This window comes from Cebus imitator, unplaced genomic scaffold (assembly GCF_001604975.1).
Source record: "Cebus imitator isolate Cc_AM_T3 unplaced genomic scaffold, Cebus_imitator-1.0 Scaffold539, whole genome shotgun sequence".
Classification (NCBI taxonomy): Eukaryota; Metazoa; Chordata; class Mammalia; order Primates; family Cebidae; genus Cebus; species Cebus imitator.
The window spans coordinates 734390-754409 of NW_016107854.1; the positions used below are offsets into that span (position 1 = coordinate 734390).

At 36.2% G+C, this 20020-nt stretch overlaps 1 protein-coding gene across 1 annotated transcript in view; it reads left to right on the plus strand.

Annotated features, from left to right (window-relative positions):
• The first annotated feature begins 2330 nt into the window (after positions 1-2330).
• The window catches only part of DNAH6 (dynein axonemal heavy chain 6), a 303318-nt gene continuing 285628 nt past the window's right edge, over positions 2331-20020 (plus strand). Inside the window, exons 1-4 of the mRNA XM_037733599.1 lie at positions 2331-2656; positions 3888-4120; positions 7187-7360; positions 10929-11170. Of these exons, the coding sequence (XP_037589527.1) occupies positions 3896-4120; positions 7187-7360; positions 10929-11170 (641 nt within the window). The 5' untranslated portion in view covers positions 2331-2656; positions 3888-3895. The remainder of the gene's footprint in view (positions 2657-3887; positions 4121-7186; positions 7361-10928; positions 11171-20020) is intronic.

The following is a 20020-nucleotide window of genomic DNA, read 5'->3' on the forward strand; positions in this document are numbered from 1 at the left end:
GTTAGTATAGCCACTACAGCTTTCTTTTCCTTAGAGTATGCATGAAATATATTTTTTCCATTATTTTATTTTCAACCTATCTGTGTTTTTAAATCTAAAGTATGTCTCTTGTAGACAATATGTTTTGGAGTCTTTTTTTAAATTCATTCTGCCTTTTAACTGATAAGTTTAATCAATTTCCATTTAACGTAATTAAGATGAGGAAGGGCGTACTTTTGACATTTTCTATTTGTTTTTCCATGTTGTTTTTCATTTCTCTCATTATTGCCTCCTTTGGTATGAGGTAAGATTTTTTTAAGTGTGCCATTTTGGTTCACTTTTTATTTATTTTATTTTTTAGTTATTTTCTTAGTGGTTGTCCTATGATTACAATTAACATCTTAATTCATCATTAATTAATTTTTTTCTTCCTGTAAGTGGAGTATGCTTTCTTTGTTTGCGTGTCTCATATTTTTGATTGAAACTTGGATATGTTGAATATTGTAATATGGCACCTCTGGAAATCAGATTCTCCTGTCTTCTCAGAATTTGTTGTTTCTGCTTGTTGTAGGTTGTATTTGTGTGTTGCTGACTTTTCTAAACTATTATTTAAAGACTGTATGCTTTGTCACGTGTGGTTACTGAAATCTCTAAAGTCACTGAAGTCTTACAACTTTTGTGGAAAGATGGACTTTTAGAGTTCCCTACCCTACCACTTTTGCTAATGTTATTCCCATAATTACTATGAAATTTTATATTTTCATTATCCTTGAACATTTCATAAATATTTTTATGTATTCTGTATCTAAGAGTTCTAATATATAATATGTTTGCCTTTTAAATCTGTTGTTTGTTCTGCTAACTCTTGTTTGGAGTGGCATGTTTTCTTGCATGTTTTTCTTTTAATTGTAAACTTATATTTGGCTGAAACTAACTTGTGAGAATTCTAAGGACTCAGTGTTGATGATGCCTTTCTCTTCATGAGTATTTTCTAGTAGCTTGCATTTTTTCCCCAGACCACATAGGTAGTATAAATTAAAAACCCAGAACTGTCTTTCTTCAGGTCCAAATCTAATTAAAAAGAAAAAAAAAACAGAACTGGTGAGAGGTTTTTGTCTACACTTGTAAATTATTGGGAGGAGACTATTATATTTTTAGCAATTTTTACACTGGGATCTGCAGGTAGAAATATACTGTTTTTTTGTAGGTTTTCATCACTGCCAAAATTTTTCTAGTCCAAACTGTTACTGAGGAGATAGTTCTTCCAACAGTCTCAGATATATGTGACAACTTTAGTTTGCTTTTGCATTTTATGTAGACTCAAACAACGCCTAGTCTTCTATTTCTCGTCAGCATTAATCCCTGAGCTATATGTTCCTTGTATGGGCATTTTCACCCACAGCACCCACAGCTTCCATGTTATTTATTGCTCTACTTTCATCTGACCATTATTGTGACCTTTGAGGATTCGCCCACTCTGGGCTTCAATTCCCTTATTAATCAAATGAGGGAGTTGGATTAGGTGACCTGTAATCTCCATTTTAGCTCTATTGTTGATTTTCTATGAGAATCATACCAGCATATGAAATACATACCTGCATATGTTAAGACTGAGAAGATGCAGGTTGTGAGCACCATAATGTAAAGAACTTCACATAGAGCAAGAAACAAATATCAAGATAACAAAGAGCAACCAAAAAGAGCAAAAGAAAATGATGAGTTCCAGTGGTGATTATGTCATTTTGGAGATAAAGTTGAAAACCGGAGCCCGGCCATCTGGTGTAAGGATTCATCGAGGCAGGTAAAAGGATTTCTTCTCCTGATCAGTAACTAGATAAGGCATCTTGAGTAAGCAACAGGCACTGGCCTTCAATGGGGTCCCTCCATACAACATTAGCGACAGTCATTTGGGGACCTAAGTGAGACTAAATGCCAGAATAAGATCCAGGATCTGCTTTGGTAGAAAGGGTACGGGAACCAAGTAATACGGGCTCATCCTATGTCTGACACCAAGGTCACCTTCCAAGTGGAAAAGAACATTAGTTGGAAAGTCACAGTGGAGTTTGAGGGAAGACAAGACCACATTTCTTGAGCCTTGGGACACTCGCGAGGAGGTCAGCGGGTAGGACGGGGATGCAGAGTGGTTGCTTCCTTGGAGAGTGGGACCTCATCTGTCTACACAACTCACATTCCTCTCCTGAAATTCTCGACTCTTTCGGATAAATTTCTATTAAAGTGCACGTCAAGTCTTAGGCTTCTTGAAAGAAAACAGAAAAGAGATTCCTGTAGGAGGCTGAGATGGGTGCGAGTGGTCGATAAGCAAAGAAACAAACAAAATTAACCACCTCCTTCGGCTGCACTGGCTACACCTCCTGCACAGTACTCAAATCCCAGCGCAGAGACGGAACCGGCCCGTGCGGACTCTCCACCAATCAACGACGTAGGAAATGTTTCGGAGACACTAATTGGTTCGATTACCTGGCACGCTCCTGAACCGAAAGTTGTGGCTGGTTGCGGCGTTGCCTGGCGACGTGTTACTCAGTGGCGCTGTGCATCTGTAGAGGCCAGGTTGTCGCTAGGCAACGGGAAACATTAACCGCTACGGAGGACTTTCTACTCCCGACCAGGCGTTGCTCTCTCTGGAGAACCTCAGCAGCGATTGCTCTATTCTAACTTGGTGAGTCCTAGGAACCGAGCCTCGGCTTTGGGCTCTGATTTCTGGGCCAGAAACAAAGCCTGGCTTTCAGAGAACGTAAGGAAAGGCTCAAAGAGGCAGAAAAAGTCACTGCAAACGCATTTCAGTGATTGCCTCCTATCTGCCTATCATTTTAGAGGGGTGCAAAGGAAGCAGTAGCGATATCAAGAGGCTTGTCCAAGATCTCACTCTGAGTGGTCAAGTCTGGACCTGTGCTGTTAAACACAGTAATCATTAGACCTCACGTGGCTAGTCTGAACTGAAATGTGCTCATATATAAAAAACACACTGGATTTTGAAGGTGTTGGTACCAAAAGATAAAATATCACTCTAATTTTTATATTGTGTGTTCAAATGATTACATTTTGGATATGGTAAATAAAACACATTCTTAAAATTAATTTCACCTGTTTCTCTTTTAAAAATGCCATTACTTGAAAAATTTAAATTGCATACAATGCTCTCATATTTCTATTGGCCAGCCCTGATCTATATAAAACCTAGGTCTGCCAACACCTGATTCAAGACCTCTTGTGCTAACACTATTTTGAAAGGTGTTTCAAAGTATCTCCACCCATCTAACGGGGTGGAAGTGTGCGTAGTGGTGAAAGTGCAAGACCATTACAAAATGCTTATATTTCTAGTGTTTTAGGACCTTGCTACTCAGTGTATGAATCAGAACCTTCATTTTAACAAGCTCTGCAAGTTATTCTCCTGCACGTTAAAGCTCCAGAAGCACTGTGTCAGAAATTAGCTCTCAATTCTTTTCCCCCCCTTTGTTTTTTCTTGAATACCTATACTGTATTTTTCAGACTGTGTGTATTAGAATTAGCTGCATTTTGAACAAGTTCCCAGGAGATGAGAAACAGTGATCTCAATAGTAATTGCATTTCCTTTCGTCTTTCTAAATCTAGACCAGTGTGGTCCCCAGATCATCAGCAGCAGCAGCATGACCCAAGAAATTGTAAGAAATGCAAATTCCTGGGTTCCACCCCAGCTACAGGGGTTCTTGAAGCCCAGGCACAGTTTCTAATTTTTTATTCCTTTGGTTCGAATCCTCCGTTTGGGAAGACTGGGGTAACTTTGATGGGTTTTATTTGAGGACAGCAAGCAAATTCAACGCTTCCTAGTCCTTAAGTCCCTCTCCACTAGCCTCCTTCCCCAATCTTTTTGATCTACTTTTCATTTTTTTTTCTCACCCCATCCATTCCAGGAGTAAGGATGACTTTTCAGGCCACAGATAGTGAATTTGACCTGACAAATACTGAAGAGCATGCAAAAAATTCTGCACTTCCAAGACTGAATAACATAAAAGCCAAAAGAAGAGTGAGTTATGTGACATCCACAGAAAATGAATCTGATACACGGATCCTAACATTTAGGCACATTACAAAAGCTCAGGAGAAGACAAGAAAACGACAGCAGCCTATAAAACTAGAGCCTTTGGTAAGTTCAAAAACCATTGTTTTAGCCTCTATAGCCACAGAGGAAGTTCCAAAATTGCTTTGGAAGATGGAAGTCATTTCTAGACTCTGAATTGACAAAGAAGGAATGAAAGCTAAAAGATAAGAACTTTTTATGAAGTTGTAAATATGTAAGTATATTTCAACAAATATTTGGTTCTAGGTACTGTTTAAGTTTAAGGATTCAGTGGCAAAGTTTTTGGGCAGCTAAGTCCTCTCTGGGATTATGTACAGTACAGATACTTAACTATGTATGCTTTAAGATTCTTTTAGATATTAGGGTACCATTTAACACTGAGAAGTCTAATAAACATGTTATATTTAGACATATAGTTTTATTATTTTCAATATACATGCCTTTGTCTTTAAAAAATTGTGCGCATGTTGAAAATACTTAATTTTTAGAAACCACTTATGCCCTCGGATAATTATAAATGCATGTAAAGGAGCTGTGAAAGGGAAAAAAATTAAAAAGTGAAAGTTCTCCTCTCCACCCTTAGACATTAGCTACCATCATTAGTGTGTGCCCTTCAGACTGTTTTATGTTTATTCAAATATTTTTGCATATATATTTGTGTTTATAAACATAGACAGTTTTAAAGTAAGATTATACAATGCATACTGATCTTCAAGATGCTTATTTCACTTAATCATATAGAAATGTTTCTCATCCTTGCATGTAGAGGTGTCTTTTCTAACCGCTGCACTGTACTTTGTTGCATAGAGGTGCCATAATATAGTACTGATTAACTTGTCTCATATTGATGTGTGTTCAAGTAATTTCCTTTTTCTTTTTGTTTTGTTTATTTTGTTTTTATTTTTCTATTTCAGATAATGCTGTGTTGAATGGCATCTTTGTACATATCAAGGTGCATTCCTAGAAATGGTATCTTTAGGTTATATGTACATTTTTAATTTCAAAAAAACATTACCCGATTGCCCTCTAAAAATGTACCTTTTCACCTACAATGTATGAGAGGGCCTGTTTACCTACATCTTTGCCAAACCTGGTGCTATCCATTTTTTTAAATTTTTTTCTAGACTGATATGTTAAAAATGCCATCACATTGTTATAATTTACATCTTATTAATGAAGTTAGGTATATTTTCATTTATTCATCACCACATATATTTCTTATTTTGTGGATTACCTGTTCATAATCTTTGTCCACTTTAAAATTAAGTTGTCTTTATCTTACCTATTTTTAAGTTTTTAAAAATATATTATGGATGTTAATCCTTATTTTATTGCTTCTCAAACTTAAGTTTGAGTACTGATTTCTGTTGAAGGAAAGCTTTCTTAATCCATCATGCTAATTTTTTATTTTTTATTTAATGTTACTTTATGTGAAAAAAAATTACGCTAGGAATTAATTCTAATTGTTAATAAACAAATTGACACCTTAAATAGAAGGAAATACAAAACCAATACAAATGGAATCAACACAAAATGCAAAGTCGCTATTGTTGTTGGTTTAACACTGCACCTCCATTTGCACGGTGGATGTGGCCCTGACTGCTGCCCTCCTCTTCCCCAGGGTTCAGTGCCTGTGCCACCACATGTTGTGTGGGGTACCAAGTCCACCTTCCCATTTTTCTCCCATGGAATTAGTATGAAACTTTTTATATCTGTTTCTCTCTGATATATTTGCCTTCACTTACCAGGCTGGCCAAGATGGTGATACCTCATCTCTACTAAATACATAAAAATCAGCTGGGCATGGTGGCGGGTGCCTATAATCCCAGCCACTCAGGAGGCTGAGGCAGATAATTGTTTGAACCCAGGAGACAGAGATTGCAGTGAGCCGAGATTGTGCCACTGCACTCCAGCCTGGGTGACAGAGCAAGATCCTGTCTCTAAAAAAAGAAAATAAAAGAACACACGGAATGTGGTAGACACTAAGAAGAGACTACTTCAGATTGGGTGACTAGAAAGGTCTCTCTGAGGAGATGTTATCTGAACAAGTCCCAGCCAACAGCCTGTGTCAACTGCCAGACATCTGCAATTTAGGCAGAGCTTGCCTCCACTCCACTGGGCACCAGCCGATAGTCTTTTCTTTTTGTATTTAGTACTTTTCTTTTCAAGACCTCTTCTAAGACAGATCTAGTGGTAATGAAATCTCTCAACATTTGCTTATTTGTTTTCCTTATTCATTTCAGTAGGTTTCAGAGAAGGGTTTTCCAAATGTGCATTTATCTTAACATCATATTTATAGATCATTGTTTGGTCTCTGTGAAGTCACGCTGTGTAAACAGACAACTTTTCTTCTTGTTCTCAACTTGTGATTCTGATCTCTATTCCTTTTTAGCACTATTATATAACTTAGATCTCCCTCATCTCTGTAGCACCAGCTAGGCTTTTACCTTTCTTCAGTGAGTCACTCAAAAGGGATTTTCATCTCAAACCAAAGGCCATTTACCTGAAAAGTTAACTGCTTTTCTTTACTTAATCTCAAGCCTTTTTTTCTTATCCCAGTATATGAGAGACTAGCTATCATGATTAAACTCATAATGCCTGGTAACTAAAAGCCATTATAATGAATTATTCACTTTATTATGTTAAAAGCTGGGGCTTTTATTGCCATAATTTTCAGTTAGATAGCTTAAGATAATGCCACCTATTTTTTTTAGATCTTCAATAAGTTATGACTATGAGAAGCGATTGATGATTTTGGGGATCGATGATTTTGGTGGGAGGATTGTGCACTTCTTCCCACAGTAGAGTATTAATAAATGATGGGGGTTTGTAATGGACAATTAGGGAGTATATGATTTCATACTTCTGAGCCTTTTCTGTTGTAATTTATTCTTGTAAGTATTCATTGATAATTTGAAGTATAAAATTAATGGAATCTAGGTAGAAAAGCCTTGCTTAATCAATAGGCCAGGGACAGGCAATGGTGGTAGTTACTGTTAGGACTGTGGCTTTCATAGGAAATTAGTCCAAGGAGATCAATTTCCAGCGGGAAAAGGAGTCCAAAGGTAGTGAAAAATGAAACAAGTTTATATGAATGTTAAAAAGATTAACATGTTTCTCTCTTTCCCAAAGCCAGCGCTAAAAGTCTACCAAGATCATAAGCAGCCAAAATACGTACATGAACAAAATCGATTTCAGTTAATGACTTCCGGACTCATTAAACATCCAGTAGGCATAGCAAAAATCAGTTCTGTTACATCATCTACTCAGTTTCTTGAGCAGGAAGATGCTATGAAAAAAATACAGGTATAATATTAAAATACTTAATTGATTCTTTTAACTTAATTTTGTTTTGTATAGCATTGCTAACATGCTTTTAACTCATAAAAATGGTAGCAAAGTCATTTTCTATAAAGTTGCATAATGAGTTTGGGGAATATGACATTTTTAAATTCTTTCTATTTAAGGAAAACTCTTACAGTGGAGGAAAATCATAAAGGAGACTTTCAGCATCTGTACAGTGCCTTCTGACCTTCTTTTGCATGATAAAGAAGATATCGTAGTATTTTGAATGTTATAACCTTTTTGAAATTTTCATCATTTTTACCAAAATGGTAATCTTTGAAGACCCTGGTGAAGGGTAATAAAATGGAGACTAAGCCAGCTAGAAAGACAACTTGTATAGCTGGTGAGAGTTGCAGAGTGGGGACGGGTGGATCACCTGAGGTCAGGAGTTCAAGACCAGCCTGACCAACATGGTGAAACTGCATCTCTACTAAAAATACAAAAATTAGCTGGACATGGTGGCATATGCCTGTAATCCCAGATACTTGGGAGGCTGAGGCAGGAGAATCACTTGAACCCAGGAGGTGGAGGTTGCAGTGAGCCAAGATTGCTTCATTGCACTCCAGCCTGGACGGCATAATGAAACTCCATCTCAAAAAAAAGGAAAGAAAGAAAGAAAAAGAAGGAAGGAAGGAAGGAAAGAGAGAGAGAGAGAAAGAGAAATAAGAAAGAAAGAAAGAAAAAGAAAGAAAGAAAGAAAGAAAGAAAGAAAGAAAGAAAGAAAGAAAGAGAAAGAAAGAAAGAAAGAAAGAGAAAGAAGGAGAAGGAAGGAAGGAGAGAGAGAGAGAGAGGAGGGAGGGAAGGAAGGAAGGAAAGGAAGGAAGGAAGGAAGGAAAGAAGGAAGGAGGGAAAGAAATGGTAGCTTGGGGAAGAAATCACCAGAGCTTGCCTTTAAATGAGTATCTATAGATAATTAAAGAAAAAAACAGTAAGGAGAGAGAATATGAAGGGCATACCTACAGTAAAGATACCAATAGAGCCAAGATTTCTCTGAGCTTTTGGTTGAGAGGATCCTTTGACAGTAACACATTTAATTGCTGTTTTGGCTCCAAGCATTGGGTTAGAAGTGCTAGATGTGCACAATTGAGGACAAGGTCTATCCTCAAGGACTTCAGAGTCTAGAGGTATGTAGGTGGACAAGTGAACACTCAGCACAGTGGAGTATAGAGCTCTCCTTGGTTGTTTGAGGTACAAAATAATGAAAAACTAAATAAAAAGGACTGTTACACCTGGCCATTGGGGGGACCAGTCAGTGAATAAAAGCTACCCTTAGGAGTTACACTAAGTTGAGAAGAATGTGTGTAAAGTTAATGGGATAGATAAGGTGGGAGAGGTGGGAGCTTGAGGAGAAGACAGATGGACAGGAGCTTACTTTGGGTTTGGGTGAGATCATCCTGAAAGAAGGAAATCATATGAAAAATTATATGGAAATTACAAAACCTCACTTACTATGGTGTCAATGAAGTGGAGACAAAGGGAGCTCTTTCTCCAGAAAAGATCTGAGCCAGGAAACATTTGATTGCCTGTAAATTAATTTATTTGCTGTAAAGAGGGCTTCAAGAATTTGAATTTAAAGAAAAGGAAGGAAATTGTACAGACATCTGGATGAAAGTGGGACTGAAAAGGAATGTTAGGTTGTGAGCTATGATTTTTGGTTGTAGCTGTCACTCAGTGAAGAATTCAGTAAAGAGGAATTAAAGAGAAATATGGAAAAGGGGATTTTTACATAAAGTAAAGAAGATATTTATTCTGGAAAAAAGGTACCTTTTTCAGATATTGATTTATCAGTGTGAGTTTCAAATAGAAATGCAACAAGGAGGATTTCTGGGCGGTAAAGGAAGGCAGAAAGGAAGGAAGTTGGAGGCTTCTGTTAATTAAGATAGAAATTGACTTTCAAATTGTACTGGGCATCCATCAGAGAGGAATACTACAGACATTGTACATTTTATGAATAAATGCTTTCTTTAATTCCCACCCCCAAATATGAACCTATGTTAATGCTAAGGATGTGAATCACATTTTCCCACTGAGTTACATAATGAGAAATTAGTGCTGAGAGGAAAATATGTAACCCTGTTATGGAAGACGTCTTCCACTTAGAATGCAGTAGACTTTTTAAAGACTAGAACAAATAAAATAAATGCATTTTCTATTAAAACAGTAATACTTTAGTCTCATAAAAATACTAAAGTGGATTAGCCCTTGTTGCAACATTGAAGTAAGGTGATGTGCGTTTCCTCTGGTTCAGGTTTGGCCTATTCATTCACAGAAGAGAACAGTGCCATTGCTGCCATCCCTGGCCAAGAATTCAAAGACACATTTTATTTGCCTTTTAAGTTCAAAGATGTGTTTCCTTCAGCTCTGAACTTGTTAGGCTTCTCTCCAACTGCTATTCAATAGAGTATATTTAATCAGAGATGGGGTGTAATGTTCCCTATGAGTACAGGTTTTCTGGAGAAGTTGTTCCACAGAGCTTGTAGCAAAAAATCCCTGCAGAAATGGCAGCCTCTACCAGCTATGTTAATAGGAAATAAAATACTCATGCATATATTTACAGTAGTTATTCAACAAAGCAGGTCCACTATGGTGACTCTTATCTTAAAGCCAATTACTCCTACACTGTCAGAGACGCAAGGTGGTGACCTTTGGAGTTAGTGTCAAATTTCTTCAAACACAATGATTAACCTCCTCCATGAGAGGAACAGATGTGGATGATGCCACCCAAGTTTTCTGGGGGTGGGGGTGAGAGCACAGACTGTGAAGCGCAGCGAGTAGTGCAAGCTGGGGTGTGTGGACATGGCAGGGTGGTACTCAGCCTTGCTGCTCCAAGTGTAGTCCATGGTCAGCAGGATCCATATCCCTGAGGGCAGGTTAGAAAGGCAGAACCTCAGGCTCCACTCTAGCTGTACTGAATAAAAATCTGCATTTTAATAAGAACCCCAGGTAATTCACTGCACATTTAAAGTTTGAGAAGCACTGGTATAAGGAAAAGGCAATATTAGTTAATAAAATCAGTGCTTCTCTAAGGCCATTGTATAATTATTCCCAAAACTCAATATAACCACCCCTCATCTTCACAAAGAAGTAAAGTTATTATGAGTTATGATAACAGCTGTCCAAGACTTCACTCACTGAAGGGCATCAAGGTTGTTGGAACGGATGGGCAGGTTGAGAGGAGAGGCCCCAGAGAAGATAGATGCAGAGCAACCAAGCAAGGAGGGTGGAGTGCTCCCAAGAATGTCAAAGATCAGGTAATATTTTGATGTAATAAACATTGAGTTAAAGGAGAGGAGAAGGCAATAGGAGCTGACACTGGGACTGCTTTGTGGGAAAAGGATGGGTATCTGGAGAGGCAGTAATGAGGAGGAATATCGCTCCCTAACAATAGTTTGAAAATTTTCAGTGCCAAAATGCTTGCCTTTGAGGCCTAGACATCTCATGCAATATGGCAATTAGTCCTTGAGGGACATATTTTGTCACTCTTGAGTGTGTACAAAGACTCATTTTTTTTTTAATTGGCTTTGTTTATATTTATCAGCCCTCTCCTCCTAAACTGTCACGTACCAGTATTGGAAGAAGAGGTCTCTTCGGAACTAGATCTTCAGCTTACCCTAAGTACACTTTCCATGACCGAGAAGAAGTTATAAAAGCCAACATTCATGATCCCTTGCAAATCATTAAAATAATACGTGAAAATGAAGATCTTGGATTTCTTTATATGATCCCTGCAGTGTCAAGATCATCCATTGAATATGATACATATAATCTAAAGTGAGTTCTTTTTTATGACACAATTTCTTTAACATAAAAATTACAAATAAGATTGCACACATTATTCATAATTGATTGGATATTAATGATAAAAATCAAATATAATTTTGGTTATCATAGAATGATAAATTAATCCTAATCACAACAATTATGTATTTTTTTCATTTATCTTCCTTTTATCCATTTAGAAACACTAACTATCTTATCTGTACTATTGAGCTTCTCATATATTTATGTAATGTTATGCCATATATTTTTAATTAGTATTAAAAATATATTTTTGATACTTTATGATTACTGAGAAAAGAGGATGGCAATATATAAAAAGTAGGTGATGCATGATTTGTTTTTCATGTTATTTCATCTTTATAGAGTAGAAGTAAGGATTTTTTAATAAAATGATCTTGTTAACTTATGATATTCATATAGATGAATAAAATACACACACTTCCTCTGTGTTGTTGCCACACATTTGTTGTTGTTACAATTTGAAGTCACATAATTATGAGGCTGCAAGTTGCTTTAAAGTAAAAAGTTTTAATCAAAATTTAAAATGATGGATTTGTTGTAAATCTTAAAGAGCTTAACAGGAGTGAACAATAACTTGTAGGAAGAACAGAAATGCTTATGAAAGTGCAATCATTCAGCAAAATTTGTTGAGCATGATCTCTGTAGTAGGAACTGTTTTACGTGCTTGAGACACATTAGTAAACCATCCATATCAAAATGGTTGCACTCGTGGAACTGACATTTTAGCAGAGGATGACAATAATAAACCATACGTGAGTAAATTATGTAGAATACTAAAATGTGATAAATATTGGAGAAAATAAATAGAGGTAAAGAGGATTGGGAGTGCTGAGGAAGAAGCTGTGAATTAACTGGGGTGATTTGGGTGGGCCTCATTGAGAAGCTGGCATTTGAATGAGGACTTGAAAGAGAAGGAATGAGTTATGTGGTAGTGCAGTTATGAGCATTCCAGACAGCAGGAAATGAATACAAATGTCCTGAAGTGGAAGCAGACCTGGCATGCTCAAGGGACAAAGAGGAGGCTGGTGTGACTACAGTAGAGCGAACAAGAGATAAAGGATATATCGTCACAGGGCCAGTGGAGAACCATGGAAGGATTTGGGGCAGAAAAGTGTCATGATATGATTTACATTTTTTAAAGAAGCATTATGGCTGCTGTGTGAAGAATAGGCTTTGAGGGAACGGGTTGAAACAGGAAGACAAACTGAAGGCTGTAATTATTCAGGTAACAAAGGGACCAGGGGGTAATGATCAGTGGTAAGAAATATGTTTGCTTCTGAAAATAATTTAAAGGTGAAGCCAACAGGATGTTTTTACAAACATTATGTAGGGTAGATAACCAGAAAGGAGTACAGGATGAGTTTAATGATCCAGTTGTCTGAGCAAGAGGGGTAGAGTTGTGGTTGACTGTGAACCCCAAAATCTGAGACAGTTCTCAGTTAATTTAGAAAGTTTATTTTCCAAGGTTGAGGATGCACACAGCCTCAGGAGATCCTAATGACATGTGCCCAAGGTGGTAGGAGCACAGCTTGGCTTTATACATTTTAGGGAGACATGAGACATCAGTTAATATGCGTAAGATGTACATTGGTTCAGACTGGAAAGATGGAACAACTGAAGCCCAAGACGGAAAAACTCAAAGCAAGTAAGGGGCTTCCCGGTCATAAGTAGATAAGAGACATTCCTTTGAGTTTCTGATTAGCTTCTCCAAATGAGGCAATGAGATATGCATGTATCTCAGCACAGGGGTGACTTTGAATAGAATGGGATGTAGGTTTGCCCTAAGGAATTCCCAGCTTGACTTTTACCTTTAGTTTAGTGATTTTGGGGCCCCAAGATTTATTTTCCTTTTACAACTGAGGCACAGAAGATTGAATGGAGCAGAATCATCAGGGAAAAATACATGTTTGAGTTCAGATACATAAATTTAGGGATGTTAAAAGGAGAAGAGATGGTAGATGAAGAATTGGAGTATAAAAGAGGCTTTTTCCAACCTGAGACAATTCATTTTTTTTAAGATGGCAGACAACATATAATGTAATTTAAAACCCTTTGATGAAAAAAAAAAAACAAAACACCTTAATAGTATTATCATTCCTACCACTACCTACTCCCTTTTCTGGTTTTTATACGTCTTTGGTGAAGAAGTTGTAGATCTTAAGTGGGTTATTTGGTGATTTTAAAACATACTTCTTGATTCATACGTGAAAAATGTTTCATAGTTTTTTCTTCAGGAAAAAAATAATCATCTAATAACCCAGATATTAAGGAGTGCTATTTGTGATGTTCATTTTCCACTGTGAGAAGAGCCAAATTTTGCTCCATGTAGAACTGATTCTCATCTTTTTACCAGCACAAGATAAAGTATTGAAGAGGAGACTGAAAACTGTGCTTTTGTTCAGTTCTGGAGTTTTTTTCCTAGATTAATGAGCACTTCTACTAGGGAAATTGAGTTGATATTTTATACCTTTTTGTATTCTCAGAAGTGATGCTTAATAGTAATATGTAAGGTCTCAATTAGAAAGATATTTTGCAATCATGGTTTGTTATTATTATTGCATTTTAGGGTTTGATGTTAAACTTTCCTCACTAACTTTAACTCCAAATGTCATAGCCTTATGAGTAAAGACGATGATTTGGATGCTGTGGAGTTAGCAGCAGCTAAACTAGAAGTTAATCATAGTATATACTGTGTCAACAAGCTGAGGTCATGCTATACCAAACTCCTTTTAAAAGTAATGTGATAAAATAACTATAAGACTGAGTTTGCTGTTGAAGAATGTCTTCACTATCCAACAAATGTGGTGAAGCTGTGGAAGCATTTTTTATAATTTTTCAATCTAGAGCAATAATCTATCTCTCTAAGCCTGTTGAATTTTTCCAGAAAAAAATGTGAACAAAATGCAAAATACTGCTTCTCAGTATAGAACTGAATAAAGGAGAAATTGAGATTTAAACTATGGAAGCCATTTAAAATTGCATTTCTTGTAGCAAAAATCTTTTAAAAATGATATGTCATGCTATTGCTTAATCACCTATGGCAAGATATGCTTAGAGAGAAAATAGAGTAAGTTATAAGTTATTTGCAAAATTCCCTTATTAACTGACTCTGTGCATATCAGTATAAAGTGTGCTTACAGGTATTTTGCTTTAACCCCAAATGTGCAATGAAACATTTGAGAAAAATCTTCTCGACAATTTTTTTCCAATTATCACTACAAACCTGTGCTGTAGAAGAGTGTTTTCGGTTAGTTGTGAGCAGGGATTTAGACTGCAAAAGGCATGTAGGAATCAGTAGTGTCTGAGCGCTTAGCTGTGTGTGCAGCAAGAAGGGATTTGCCCTGCTCGGAGAGAATATTCACGTACAACAGTAAACCTCTCATTTTTGACTTAGCATTGACAGAGAGTGAAAATTGTGAATCTCATAAAATCAAAGATTTTATGTGCACTACCTGTGCACTTTTCCATGGTCATACATTGAAATAGCAAGTAAAAGATTTTATTTAGATCATGAAATATGCAGGAAATGAAGAGTAAGATTTAAAACATTTTGTGAAACTAATAATACTAGTAAAGACCATTTCTATGATTTTAGGGGACTTGCTCAAGGGTTATATCTTAGAGATATGTTTAATATTTTGAGTAGACAACCTATCACTTTGTTGCCAAAATATTTTGAAGATTAAAAATACAATATTGGAATTTTAGGCTGACTGAACTCTAGTGTATATGGCAAGGGTACCTTAAGACAGACTGGGCTCTTTCCAGCATCGTATGGTTTTACTAATTGGAGGAAAATAATTGATCATGTATTAGTGGGCATATCTATCCAAAAATCATATTTAAACTCAATAACCTGAGAAGATACTTTTCAATCCAAATGTGACCAAAGAGCTAATAAGAATTTGTTTACTTCCATTTTCTAAATTGACACACTCAGCCTTGCAGCTTTATAGCATCATGTACTCGTTGACTTACCATCTGATTCAGTGCTAAAAACAGACTCCACTGAAATGATCAAGAAATTTTGGCTCTATAGATTGTTTAGAGGCCCAGAACTATGTGATAGAAGCTCTAGTTATATGTTCTCATTTCCAAAGAATTTAAGTTGTTATTTAAGATCTTTTAATTAAAAAAAAAAATACAATGGGGACAAAGAGCTAGCTGGGTGTGAGCTCTCATCTGTGGCTCACACTACTCATCATTCAACTGACTAAAGAGAATCTTGTTACTAATTTTTTAAAATTATGGCTTATATTTATTATTTTAAAATTTGTGATGAGATGCTCACAAAATTTACATAAAATTGATACTCTGAGTGAGTATCAAATGCCCAGTCACTGGTTCCAGATGCTAAATGTTTGACATAGCTGTAAAGCAAAGCTTCCCAAAGAGTGTGCTGCAGCCAAGCAAGTGACTCCCAGTGTGCCCGTTGTTCATGGTGGTAAAAACTTATTTTTATTAAAAAAACACAATCACTCAGAAATTTACCATGGGTGAAATTTTATTTTTCTAATATTTGTATGGTTACCTTGTTAAACTTTCTGAATTCAGAAAATATTTCCATGGGTAGGACTGTGTAGCTCGGTCTGCCAGAGAGCAGCTCTGTAGTGGGAACACAACACAGCCTCTGCCACCTTCCTATTGAACCATCCAACTGAGTTTGATTGTTACTGTAGACACTTCCTTTCAGTTTCTAAGACAAACTCAGTTTATCAGCAAAACTGTTTTTGTGTATGTGAGAAACACAAAGAAATTCTTGCTTAGTTTTTATTATTATTTTTTATTTTACTTTAAGTTCTGGGGTACCTGTGCAGATCTTGCAGGATTGTTACATCAGTATACACATGCCGTGGTGGTTTGCTGCATCCATCGCCCTGTCATCTACATTAGATATTTCTCCTAATGTTATCCCTCCCCAATTTCCCCACCCCTTGCTATCCCTCCCCTAGCCCCTCAAACCCCAGCAGACCACAGTGTGTGGTCCCCTCCTTGTGTCCATGTGTTCTCATTGTTCAACACCCACTTATGAGTGAGAACATGCAGTGTTTGGTTTTCTCTTCCTGTGTCAGTTTGCTGAGAATGATGGTTTCCAGCTTCATCTGTCCCTGCAAAGGACATTAACTTATCCTTTTTATGGCTGCATAGTATTCCATAGTGTATATGTGCCATATTTTCTTTATCCAGTCTATGTTTGATGGCCATTTGGGTTGGTTCCACATCTTTGCTATTGTAAACAGTGCTGCAATGAACATATGTATGCATGTGTCTTTATAATAGATCGATTTGTAATCTTTTGGCTATATACCGAGTAATGGGATTGCTGGGTCAAATGGAATTTCTATTTCTAGATCCTTGAGGAATTTCCATACTGTATTCCACAATGGTTGAACTAATTTACACTCCCACCAACCGTGTAAAAGTGTTCCTATTTCTCTACATCCTCTCCAGCATCTGTTGTCTCCAGATTTTTTAATGATCACCATTCTAACTGGTGTGAGAGGGTATCTCAATGTGGTTTTGATTTGCATTTCTCTAATGACCAGTGATGATGAGCATTTTCTCATGGTTTGTTGGCCTCATAAATGTCTTCTTTTGAAAGTGTCTGTTCATATCTTTCACCCACTTTTTGATGGGGTTGTTTTTTTCTTGTATATTTGTTTTAGTTCTTTATAGAGTCTAGATATTAGCCCTTTGTCAGATGGGTAGCTTGCAAAAATTTTTTCCCATTCTGTTGGTTGCTGGTTCATTCTAATGATTGTTTCTTTTGCTGTGCAGAAGCTCTTGAGTTTAATTAGATCCCATTTGTCTGTTTTGGCTTTTGTTGCCATTGCTTTTTCATTTGCTCTTATTTTTTGTGTTTTCCTTTTGAGGCAATATTATGTGTTCCTAAAAAAATAAGCAATTAGATGTTTCTGATTATTTTTTCTATCCCTTCTTTCCTCCATTCTTCTTGTTTGGTTTTCAATGTTACCAACTGGGAAAAATTTGAATCTTAATTGAATTTTATAATGAATTGTTTTTAAAACTCAAAAATAGTTTTTCAAAGCATAATTTGAAAACATATTCTAATAAAATTATCTTGATAAATAGCACTGTAGACTTTTGTAATTTTCAGAGATATTCTTTGTCATATTTAAGTGTAAGTAATGTTTATTTTTTTGAAATTTTTATAATTTTACTTCTTAAATTAATGAAACCTATATACCAATAATTTCTATTTTCTTACCACATCCTTGAGTTTTAAAAAACATTTTAAATGGAAATTACCTAAAAGTTTTTAAAAAATCATTTTCTGATATTAAGGTCTATAATTCTCTTAAATTATGGTAATTTGATAATTTATGGTATTATGGGAATTTGGATTTAATTTTGACAGATATTTATCTTTTTGCTCATTTATAATGGAAAATCTTCTGTTAAAGCTAGAAAACTACCAGGTCTATATGGCAAACACAGTAGCCAAAAGAGATGAGAAATTAGGCAGAATACTTAGGATTATCTCAAACATAGATTTTTAAACTACAGTAACAGACCTGTCCTTTTGCCTAAATATCTTATTGTTTAAAAATGTTATCAAATTAATCAGTGGTATCAGCTTGAAACCTTCTGAAGTGGAGCCATTCTAGTTTATGTGTGAAGCTATAATTATTTTTAAAAACTCTATAATGAAGTTTATATATTATATAATAAGGAACAGATCATTTTGAAGCCATAGTATCAAAAATCCTCACCAGGTTGTCTAACAAAATGTAGTTTTCTTAGGCTAAGTTATGAAGAAATGTAAATCAATTAAGTCAAATTTGAGTCAGCAAGTGGAAACACTATGGGCCCTTTGGATTTTCATTTGGAATAATCAAAAAACCTCCTTCTGGTTAATCAAACCAGAAGTACAACAAGCATTTCTCTTCCCTAGTTTACATTAGATCTATTTTTTTCCAACACGGATAAAAGACAAACATTGGTTAGATCTAGACTCCATATTGACTCCATACCCTTCCTTCAAACGCATGCACATGCAAACATACATGCACACACATCCTGGCACTGCTCTGGAGCTCTGGTGATTTAGAGGATGATGGTTTTATTTCACACAAAAATCTGAAGAACCTAGAGCAATAGTTCTTAGCCTTAGCTGCTCGTTAGAATCACCCAGGCTCCAATTCCAGTTACTTATGATTTATCTGATTGGTCTGTGATGGAGACTGAGCAACAGCTTTTCTTTAAAACTTGCCAGGTGATTCTAAGATTCAGAGTTATGCATCATGGACCTGGAGTAGCAATTCTGAAGCCCTAAAAGACTTGCTAAAACACAGATGGTTAAACTCCTAGAGTTTATAATTTAATAGGTCTAGGATGGGGCTTGAGAATATGCAATTCCCACATAATGCTCATGCTGCTCCTCCTAAGATGATACATTGAGAAACATTGACTCTAGAGCACTCTCCTAGTGATGAAACTTGGAAATTTCCTCTTAGTTTTGCTTTTCTTTCATTTTTCAGGAAAAAGGGAGTTCTTTATTAGATATTTTGCCATCTTTGGTTAATCAAACCAGAAGTAAAGCAAGCATTTCTCTTCCCCAGGTTAGGTTAGATCTAGTCTCATATTGAGTCATGACAAGGACCATTATCAAACAGATTGAGGTTGATAAATACAGAATTCAGGAAGTGGCCTATTTCTTCCCAGGCACTTGCTTGCTTACCTTTAGTCAGTGAATACACCCAAATCATAATACTTGAAGCCAATGTAATAATGAAAATAGACACCTTAGAGTTGCATAGGGCCACAAGAGCTTATCTAATTCAGCCTTAAAGCACGTAAGGAGTAACTTTCTTGTCCAAATCGGAATCTTCAAAGAAGCAGGAGGTAACAGGGTGAACAAAGACATATGTATGCATTCAAGCATGGCCTAAGATGAATATGATGAAGAAATCAGCCTGACTAAAGAGGATGATTTGTGTGGACAGAGAAGGAACTAATGTGAAACAGGAGGACAGTGCCACAAATACCTGGCAGAGTAACTTGGATTTAATGACAGGAGCAATAAGAGGCCATTCAAGGTTCTTGAGCACAACAGTCACATGAGAAAAACATATGTTTCTGCAATGTTAGTCTGGTAGATTGGTTTAAGAATGAATAGAACCATTTTTAATCACTGCAGTGTATAACAGATGTAACTATTTGAAATAACATCACATTGAGGTTTTATTGTTTTGGAAATCAAGGAATTGATTTCAGGAGGAGAAAAATTTTTTAAAACCCCAGAGGAGTTCTAAGCCCCAAAGTAGGTTCACTTTGAGTTACATCTGAAATTAATAATAATAGTAGGACAATGATTGACCTACCACAAGGGCCCCACAATTCTCTCAGTCTATATGCTTATCTCAAATGACACATACATACTTTTATAAATTAATAAAAGTCTTGAAGCCTGTGTTTCATTTCAGAGATACAAACAGGTTCTACTGTAAAATAATTTAACAAGGGACCCCTTGATCTTCATTGAACAGCAAAAAGCACTACATTTATTTTTTCCAATTATGAGACAGTAGAGCATAAATATAATTTTATTTGAAACTTCCATCTCAATCTAATTGGTTAACTAACCAAGGTTCTCTAGTTAACTAGATCGAAAAGTCATCTTCTTTATATGAAAAGTAGGAATTTTGTAACACAGTACTTGAATTTTTGAAAGTTTTCTTTTTGGTTCTTAAAGCCCACTTTTTCTGATTATTTCCTCAAGGAAAAGCCTTAGTGGAGCAAACATCCAAAACCACTCTCTAGGAGGCAGCTAAAGTTTGATCCTGAGTGCCAAGAAAT